This window comes from Acomys russatus, chromosome 28, assembly GCF_903995435.1.
Source record: "Acomys russatus chromosome 28, mAcoRus1.1, whole genome shotgun sequence".
In the NCBI taxonomy this organism is placed as follows: domain Eukaryota; kingdom Metazoa; phylum Chordata; class Mammalia; order Rodentia; family Muridae; genus Acomys; species Acomys russatus.
The window spans coordinates 35977779-35987487 of NC_067164.1; the positions used below are offsets into that span (position 1 = coordinate 35977779).

Consider the following 9709-nt stretch of genomic DNA (forward strand, 5'->3'; position numbering starts at 1 on the left):
TGGCTTCATTTTCAGCCCAAGAGTTACCCTTGATAGCCGTGGCTGGAGGTATGGGGAAAGGACACAGAATGGGATCAGACCCAGACAAAGCCAAGGAGAAAAGGCAGCATTTTTAGACCTTGGCCATCGTTGGCCATATAGGGGAGATACTGAAGGTGTTGGCCCCAGGACTGGCAGCAAGTCCTCCACCCTATAAACCCTCTCTCCTGGCCACTGGCAGGGTGAAGGTTGGGTGGGGACCTTTCGCCCAGTTTAAACAGCTGCCTCTGATTACACCACTTATTGGGGGCAGGGGAAAGCGGGCTGTCGGGAAGGGCACAGGGGTGGAGCTTCTCGAACAGACACTGTGCAAAAGCTGTGGCCTTTGGCCTGGGAGACTCAGGGCAGAAGGGTACCTGGCAAGACTTGAAGGCCACTTCACTGAGCACCAGCCAGTGAAGCTTCAAAGCCGGGAAGAAGAAAACGCTTGAAGGAAAGGGTGACAAAGGATACCCCAGCCGATACAGCTTTGGGGACGGGTAGCAGCCAAAGGAGAAATCCAAGGTGCCACCGCTACTCACACCAGGCACCATGCCGAGTACTTTGAAGCAGGAGGGGGACACTCCTAGCTGTGTCATAGGCAAATAAAATCACAGAGCAAGGTCCACACCAGGCTAGAGACTGGCTGCTCTTAGCCCACACACCCGACGAAAGGAAGCAGGAAAGGCCAGGGTGTGGAGAGAGGGGCCCGAGAGAAGGTACTTACAGATCTCGGGGGCCTCATCAGAGCCGTCAGGGCAGTCCCTCTCCCCGTCACACCGCCAGCCCTTCGAGATACAGGTGATCTGGTCTCTGCAGGCAAACTGCTTAGGGCTGCAAGTTCTAGGGGCTGAAAGGAAAGGAACAAAAAGGAGAAGTTAGAGAAAAGAGGGAAACCAACTCTTGGACCCTGGAGCTTCCTAAGACTCTCCTTTTCTTTGCATCAGTTCCCCAAGCCGGGCGGCGCGGTGGTGCACGCCTGGGATCCCAGCACTCAGGAGGCAGAGGCAGGCAGATCTCTGTGAGTTCAAGGCCAGCCTGGTCTACAGAGTGAGTCCTGGACAGCCAAGGCCATACAGAGAAACCCTATCTCAAAAAAAAACCAAAAATAAAACAAAGCATCAAGCTCTCCATACTGTGAACCTGGAGCAGAGAGGAAGGACCCAAGAGGACTTTATTACCCACTTCCTAGTTTTCTAGGTTGTCTATCAGACATGCCCCTCCACCCCCGTGCTGCTCCTGTTATCCCACCAGACACCAGCACCCCTCACGGGGCCAAGGATGACAGTGGGGGAAGAGCAAAGACCTTCGATGTGCCGTTCTTCAGGGTCCTCTTGCTCCCACAGCTGGCCTTTCCCAACCTCTCCTCTTCTCTGACCTCAGGGATACTGTTGGCCTCTTGACCTACCACCATGGCTCCAACTCCTTACCACAAGAGCCCCACGTGAGAACTGTGGAGGCGCCCTTAGCACACGGTGTGGCTTGGAGATGCTATCTGAAGAGGACAGCAGGGCAGCGGAGCCAGGCATGGACGAGGGGAGAGGGTAGAAAGCTCAGCTCCCACAAGATGCAGCTTCCCTTGTTGGTCAGACCAGGAGTGGAGGACTCTGGGGAGGGGGCGGGGTTCTCCAGATAAGGACCTAAAGCTCACTCACTACCAGGGGCAGGGTGTTGACTGGCTTGGTCTCTAGGAACTAGTTTTGATGCCCCTCACCTGCACAGTGACTATATCCACGTGGACCACCTGGCTCTAATCTTTCTCATCCCATAGTTCAACCTCCTCCCCAGCGAGGGGCTACCACGGTGCCAGCTGACACTACCGTGAGCAGCATGCTGAGGCCAGCAACGGACCAGCATTTTCCACATGTGGTCTTATTTGGTCTTCCCCACAGGATGGCAAACAGGGAACAGCTGACCCACAGTTTCTGGGCCGGACCTGGCCAGGATCACAACACCTGGCAAGTGACAGAACCAGGACTCAACCCAGTTCAGCAAGGCATGCATGGGTGTTTTGTCTACATGTGTGTCTGTGTGCCACTTGTTTGCCTGGTGCCTGTGGTGGGCAGAAGAGGGCACTGAATCCCCTAGAAGTGGAGTTATAGATGCTTGTGAGCCACCATGTGGGTTCTGGGAATTGAACCCAGCTCCTCTGGAACAGCAACCAGTGCTCTTAACCACCGAGTCATCTCTCCAGCACCAGGACTCTAGGTTGTTAAAGAGCATCGTCCCTACCCACCTACCATACCCCTAGCCCCTCTGTCCTTGTCACCATGCCCTGCACAGGGGCCTTTCACCCATACCAGCACAGGGATCTCCTCTCAGTTTTTCACTGCCTTTTCTTCCACCTGGGTCAAGCCCATTTCTGTCCCTCTGACACAGACTGGAGGCCAGCTCTGTGCCAGGCGCAGAACTAGGACCAAGATGGGTGCAAATGCCGTTGACCCCTCAGGAGCCGCGGTTCCTGGGGAGACTGTACAGTGTTAACTCAAATGCAGGGCTGAGACAGGAGTTAAGAAACGTGTCAGGGCTCTGAAAGGAGGGAGTCCAATGGCCTCACTGAAAAGTCCTCTCTCCCTCAGCCTCACCCCTGGCAGAGGAGCCTGTACCCAGGCCCCTGGCCAGAACCAGAGCTGAGTTCAGGAAATACAGCAAAGGATGGCCTGGCCAGGCCCCCTTGGAGTCCCCCTCCCTCCCTCCCACCCTGATCCGGGAATAAAGGCCCCTTGAGGAGGTGGATAATGCTGAGTTCATTGCCCCACTGGGCCAGCTGTGAGGTCTTCCCGGGGAAACAGCCCGCCAGCCTAGTTAGCATGCTGGGGACCATCACTTCCCCTGGCCAGCCAGGCGGCCTGAGGGGGGACTGGGGGGGAGGTAGATGGGATGTTTGGAGCTCAGAAAGGACCCCTGAGACACCCAGGCTGCTGACTTCTTCCCTTCCCCACCTGGGGCTGAGCCCAGCCCCCCCCCCCCCCCCGACTTTCCCCAGGGCAGAACTCACAGCCAGGGTCTGAGGTCACTGGCTGGTCACTCTAACCTCCTCTGTCTCCCATGTCCCCAGCCATGGATCCCCTCCTTTGGCCCTCACATGGTTCCCCCACTGTCCCCCCACCCCCATTTTTGGCCTGAATTCGACAGAGGAAACAGCAGCTGGCAAACTCCAAAAGCTGAAATGAGAGAGATTCACAAACCAGATGTGCTCTGTGTGGAGGGAGGGCAGTGGGGGGATGGGCTCCGTGAAAGGAAAAGGAGGGCTCAGACCCTGTCCTTCTGCACCATCTCCTCAGGCTCAGGGGCAGAGGGTGGACTGGGGGAAGGGGGGGGGGGTGCATGTCTCTCAGGAGAGCCAGGATAGCAGAAGGATTGGAGAGATAAGTGAAAGAACTTCCTGTCAGCCATGCTGGAGAAAGCCCTAGGAATTTTGAGTGAGAAGGCTGAAGCCTGCCTTTGATTTCCTTCAGGGGGAGAAGTAGAGGAAAACACATAACCTACTTTGGGGCAGTCTCCACAGCCAAGTGAAGCCTCCTCCAAGCTGGGAGGGAGCTGGGGGCGGGGATGGGGGGTGGGGAGGAAATGTATAATCTCCTTAAAGGCCAAACCAACCTACTAGATGCCCTGAGCGCAGAGTCTGCTGCATCTGAACTCAACGCTGAGAAAACATGTCTATGTGGCCTTCAGTTGAGTTAGGAATCTGCAGCCAGCCTCCGGTGCCTGCCCGGCGGCCCCCACCAGATGCCAGTGAACATTCCTTAAAGGGTGACCACCAAATGCCACACGCAGATCGGAAGCCCTGGGGTCCTACTGTCAGGCTGTGAGGTGTCAGCCAGGGCAATCCCACCTTACAGAGAAGGATGCTGGGAAGGAAGAGACAGCCACAGGGCTCTCTAGCAGGGATTTATGGACAAGGTAGCCTCTGGGGAGGAGGGCATGGAGTCGGGCAAGAATAGGGCTGAGGAGGGATGGGGCATAAAGGAGAAAAAGCAGGAGAGAGGGAAAGCAAGCTGCAGAAGGAGCACGGGACACAGGGGCCCGTCTGTTCTCAGCTTTGCCTGGAGATGAATGTGAGCGCCATGCTAACTTGGCCAACACCCTGCCCCTCCCGAACCAGGCACCCAGCCCAGCCATGGCCCCGAGGGCCACCATGCTGGAGCCAGGGCAGAGAGGTGTGGGGTTGGGTGTGTGTCCAGACACAACACAGAGGCCCCCTCCCCACCCTTGCCTGGCTAAAGCCTTGGCTATCTCATAAGTCCCACTCTGGGACCTTGGGGTGGGGTGGGGTGGGGACAGGAGGCCAGTATGCCTAGCTAAGAAAGAGGAAGAGAGGAGAGCCCGGTCCAAAGAAGGGGGACCTGTCCTCCAACAGCCCCTGGGAGCCTCAGACATTCTTCCTGAAGGACAAGGAGACTGAAGGACCCTGGGGCCATTTGGAGAGTGACACAGCCTAGAGTGAGGCTCTCTCTGATAGGAGTGTGGGACGCTCTGTAAGGGAAACCACACAGAACCTACAGGAATAACAGGGGCTGGGGACAGACTGCAGCAATCTGAGCTTTCAAGGGCCTCCTGCCCAGCAGAGAGCTTTCTCCAAATTTTATGTATTTTGGGTGTTACCAGTGGCTCCTTCCCGCAGCTCAGTGAGGTTCAGACACATTTTTGTCATTCTTGAGTCTGGAACTCTGCTTTGCAGCCTGGGACAGATGGACAGACAGGGTGGCTTGGACCTCCGCCCACGGCGGGGGGGGGGGGGGGGGGAGGAGAGGAGGGTCTCCTCTTCCATCCTGAGTCAATATTGACTCAGCAGGACACTAGCCTGACCCACACGCCCCGCCAGTCTTTTTCTTCCCCCACAAACGAAATCCAGATCTCCTAATGCCTGCACAGGTCAACATCTCTCTCCCAAGCCTGGGTCCATCACCAGCACCCCCTCCTCTGCCCACACAGCCTGCTCACCAATGGTAAAGCTCCAAGCTCCCGCTCTTTCCTGTTAGGAGGAAGTTTTCTAGCAGCCGTCTCACTGTGCAGCCCCCCTTCCCTCAGAAGCACCTCCAGTCCCCCCACCCAACTTTTCGCCCACAAACAATATCAAGAGTTATTTTCTGTTGTTCCAGAAATATTTGCCCTACTGTTAACCCCCAAAATCAGTGAGGGGGTCAGGAGAGAGGAATTTGGGGGAAGTTGGAGGGGACAGTCTGGGTCTGGGAAGGGGAGGATAAGTGAGGGTAAGGGGCAGGAAGGAAAGCCCAGGAGAGATGCCGACATCGCTACCAGGTAGCTTTCAAGATCTAGAGGACCAGCAGAGAGGTAAAGATAGTTAGACAGAAGAAGGTTCGACAGTGACTGAGGGCAGAGTCAGGGCCATAAAGGATGGACAAACAGAGATATAAACCAAGAGGGCCAGAGACACAGAGCAGACAGATCACAAAGCAGACAGCCAAAAGACAGGAAAAGGGGCTCAGTGCAGAGGTTGGCCAGAGGGTGACACAGCTGTCCTGGGCTGAACCCAGAGAATGACCCCCCTCCCCCTGTGACAGTGTGGAGGGCAGCTCATATCCTGGCCTTGGGAGAGAATGTCTCATCACCAGCTAAGGGACTAAGGGAGTCCAAACTAGCCGCTGCTGTCTCTCACAGAGTGGGAGGGTGGGGGCCTGGTAACGAAGCTGAACTCTTCAGTCGGGGGGAGGGGGGCTGGGGGGACTGTCATCTCATGGGAGTGTGGCGAACAATCCCCTCTCCCGTACCCCTCACCTCCTTCTGGGAAGCTCTGCACTGGTGCCATTGAGGTCACGGCACGGGAAACACTCCAGAGCCAACTGCTTCCTTCTCCAAACAATGCAGGGTCCTGCTAACCAGGCTGAAATCTGGGACAGACTAAACGCAGGGGGCGGGGCAAGGTTCCCTGGCACATGTCACCACCAACTCAGGGACCCTTGCACAGTCCCACTCAACAGCCCCAGGTTCCCCAAGGACAAGCATGCTACGCTACTCAGACCGGTGCACGGGCACAGTGAGGACTCCAAGGGGTAAGGAAAGACCCTGAGAAGAGAAGCCAGGGTGTGTGAGCGAGAATAAACTCTGGGTTTAGGGTTCGTATGCGCAGGGCCAAGACACAGGGGGAGAAAAAGGAAAGGCCTTTGCAAAGGTAAGCAGTGCTTGGTTGGGTTTTGTGGGTGCTGGAGACAGAACCCAGGGCCTTAGGCATGCTAAGTGAGCTCCACCATGCCCCAGAGCTGAACCCCAGGGAAGGAAGAGTGATCGAGAATAAAAAAGCAAACAGAAGCAAACAAACAAAAAGCCCAAAGGAAAAGGCTGGAAGACAAAGTCTTGTGAAGGTGCCCATGACATCAAAAATAATGGCCCAAGTGAATTTCCCATACAAGCCTGACTTTAAAGGAGGAAACTACAGCGGGATGTTTAGGATTTGGGTCTGAAGAGGGAAGGACGAAAGCCTGGAACCTTCTCCAAGAAGCCAGGAGGCTAGCACTGCAACCTTGGAACTCACTTCAACTGTCCACTTTCCCCAGCAACACACAGGGTCAAGCAGGACAGGAGAAGCCAGCTGTCTTCCCTGAGCTGGCTGCCTGGCAAGTGCCACCACCATCCCTCAAAGATCCTTCCCTCTGCCCCACCTTTTCCATCCTCCTTGGCTACACATCTACTAGGAGGAAGTGAACCCTCTTGTTCCACAAGGCAGAGGACCCAGCTATGAGTTTCAGATGCAGAAGAAAGAATGGGAGTAATGTCCCTAGAGCTATTCCTGAGCAGCAGGAAGGGCAATTAGAACTGTTAAGTAAGTCGAGGCAGGAGGCGCCTTGTCTGGGGGAGGGCGCAGCTAAGAGAGCTACAGATCACACAGGGCCGACTCTTAATCCCCAATGGAGGAAGATGGGTGTGTTTGGATGTGATTCTTTCTCTAGAGCTGTGTTACTTGCCAGGGATGGGACACAGGACATCCTGTGTGCTAGGACAAATGTTCTACCACTCATTGACCTTTGCCCCCAGCCCTGATGGACCATGCATGGGCAGAGTTGATATGAACTAGGGACTTAGAGGTACCTGGTGCCAGAGTCTTTCATCTCACCACTACAACTCAGCGCAGCCCTCAGGCCCCTAGGAGCAATGCTCCCCTAGGACCTAGAGGGCCAAGGACCCCCCCACACACAGAAGCCCTGCCTTCCACCTGACTCCACCCACCCTCCTTCATGGGGCTCCCGATGGGTCTGTTTCTTGCATAATATCTTTGCCTCAGTTTCCCCTCTCCTCTCACAGTGCCGAGGACCGAGAAGAAAACACAGGATGCCGTTGAGAGGTGAAGGACAGAAGGTGGCTGTACAGGCTTGTCTGAAGGATTTTCGGGGCAGCTCCACTTTCCTCATCACAGACAGAAAATTAGAGGTAGTAGCCAGACAAGACAGTCCCCAACATGGCATGACTGAGGGCCACTGGGCAAACTGTTTCCCTGGGCACAGCTGCTCCCTGACCCTCTGGCTCTCCTCCTCCAACTGAAACAAGTTAGAGAGAGAGAGAGGGGAGGAAAACTGTAATCTGGTTTCAGAGAAAAACTTTCCCAGTCGTGGCCTGGCAAGATCTGAGACAGAGGGAGGGGCTGCAGGATGGGATGAGGCTGTCTGTCCCCAGGGAGAGGCAAACCTGACAGGAACTAATGAAATCTCATCCCCTTCTCAAATTAGGGACCCAGCCCAATTCAACCCCCTGACCCCAGCTTAAAGCTTGGGCAAGCCTTGAACTGGTGACTCATAGCGAGAGGAAAAACAGCTACAGCAAAGAGGAGAGGGACACACAATTTCCCCAAAAGAGCAGGGAGCCTAAGCCTAACTAATATACAAAGTGTGTGTTTGCAGTGAGGTAGGGCTGGGCTTAAACGTGTTTACTAAATGATCAGGAATTGGGGTATGGGGGCCATAGTCATAACCCCCACCCTGGCCTCCAACTCTCCCTCCAACCCAAAGTGTGATGAAGCCAGAAATGGGGGAGGCAAGCAGCTTCCTCTGAACCCCTCCCCAGCGTTCCCGACTATTCTCCAGGCGCTTGCAGAGTGATGACATCTGACGGTTTTCTCTCATCTTAAAGCTCCCAGGAATTAAGAAAGGAAATTCAGTCAATAGCATCACCAGACCCCCTTCCATCCCCTCAACGTGGCTACTGACAGAGGCCCTCAGAGGGGGAAAGTGCTCACTTCGGAGCCCAGGCAGGCAGCCCAGGATTATGGACCCAGGCCTCCAAGCCTGGGATGCAGGGCTCATTCCACACCAAACCGGGGGCCCTCCCTATCCCCACCCACAGCTTTCTTGGCCTGCCTGTGCTCTCTGGCCAGCAGGGCACCCCTGGCCGGCTTTGCCTTCCAGCCTTCAGAGTCCACTGCAAAAGGCCCTCCGCCCCCTTTTGCAGCGGTACACAGCAAATCCGGATTCCTTCACAATTCAGATGGGGAAGGGGGGGGGCAGCGGGAGGGTGGAGGATGTAGGGGAGGCACAGGCCCTCCCGTACCAGAGGTAGGAAGAGAAGGCCTCTCAATCTCAGGATCAGAAAAAGGGGAGCCCTCCTTTCCTAGGCAGGCCTCTGGTCTTTGTCTGAGCTGGGGGGGGCCCTGGAAGCATCATTTGTCCCAGGCTCCCATCCCCCAAATCAGACCCCATCCCCGCCCCCAGTCAGGCCGCTGCTGTGTCAGCTGGACTGGGATAACAAAAGGCACCCCCTCCCGCGTCTCCCTTCCCCAACCAGACGCAGGAGTGGGGGTTGGGAAGGGGGAGCCCCCAGAGGTCCAAGGGGGCCCGCGGAATCTCACTCACCATCGATGGTGGCCCCGGCGACCAGAGCAGAAAGCAGGGGCAGCAGGAGCAGCAACGGCGGGGTCAGCATGGTGTGGGCCATGCAAGCAGCAGCCCCCACCCTCTAGTCCTGTTACTTCTCGTCCTCGCCCCCCCAATTGGGGGGTCCCCCTTTATCTTCCTCTCCCCGACTCTTCTATTCTTATCCTTTCCTTAAGCAAAGCGGACCAGGGACGTAGGTGAAATGGTACAGTTCCGAGCCCCTTGGGAAGGGCCTGATGACGCGGAAGCGCCCCCTGCCCCCAAATTCGAACCCTTCACCCCTGCTTTACTCCTCGCTCTTCTCCCCCTCCCGGTGCGAAGCTTACAGCCCCATCTAGGAGCCGCCTCCGGCTGCAAAAATGCACAATTGGGAGGAGGCGGGGTGGGGGGCGGGGGGCGTGGACCCGATGGGGGTGCCTTTGGTAGGGGCCTGATGGAGGACTGGGGGCTCCTTCGTTTCCGTCTCCTCAGTGCACTGGCCTGGAGCTCGCACCGCTGGTCCCTGGACTGAAGTGCTGCGGGGGGGGGGGGGGGCTGTGAAAGAGGAGGAGGGAGGGGACAGGGAGAGGAGGGAAGGAGGGAAGGGGCGGGGAAAGAAAAGGGGGGGGGAAGAAAGAGCTACGCGGCAATCCTGAGAGTGCGCATGCGCTGATTTGGCGCGCTGCCCTGGGGAGGGGGAGTCGGAGGCGCGACTAGCTTTGGAGTTCTGGCAAGCGGTCCGAGAGTGGGAGTCCCGGGGCGCCCTGTCCTCTGACCACGTCAACCTCCCCGCGTTCCCTAGAGCCGCAGGAGCCTAGGGTGGGATGGGGTCAGGGGCGAGGAGGAGAACTGAGCTCCTGCGCCTTTTTGGAACTCAATGTCACACCCCA

The 9709-nt window shown here is 56.7% G+C and overlaps 1 protein-coding gene across 1 annotated transcript in view; it reads right to left on the bottom strand.

Moving 5' to 3' along the window:
- The window catches only part of Lrp1 (LDL receptor related protein 1), an 80348-nt gene extending 71000 nt beyond the window's left edge, over positions 1-9348 (bottom strand). The window contains exons 1-2 of the mRNA XM_051170604.1: positions 8820-9348; positions 746-868 (exon numbers count right to left, since the gene is read on the bottom strand). Coding sequence (XP_051026561.1) covers positions 746-868; positions 8820-8901 — 205 coding nt within the window. The 5' untranslated portion in view covers positions 8902-9348. The remainder of the gene's footprint in view (positions 1-745; positions 869-8819) is intronic.
- Between the last annotated feature and the right edge of the window lie 361 nt (positions 9349-9709).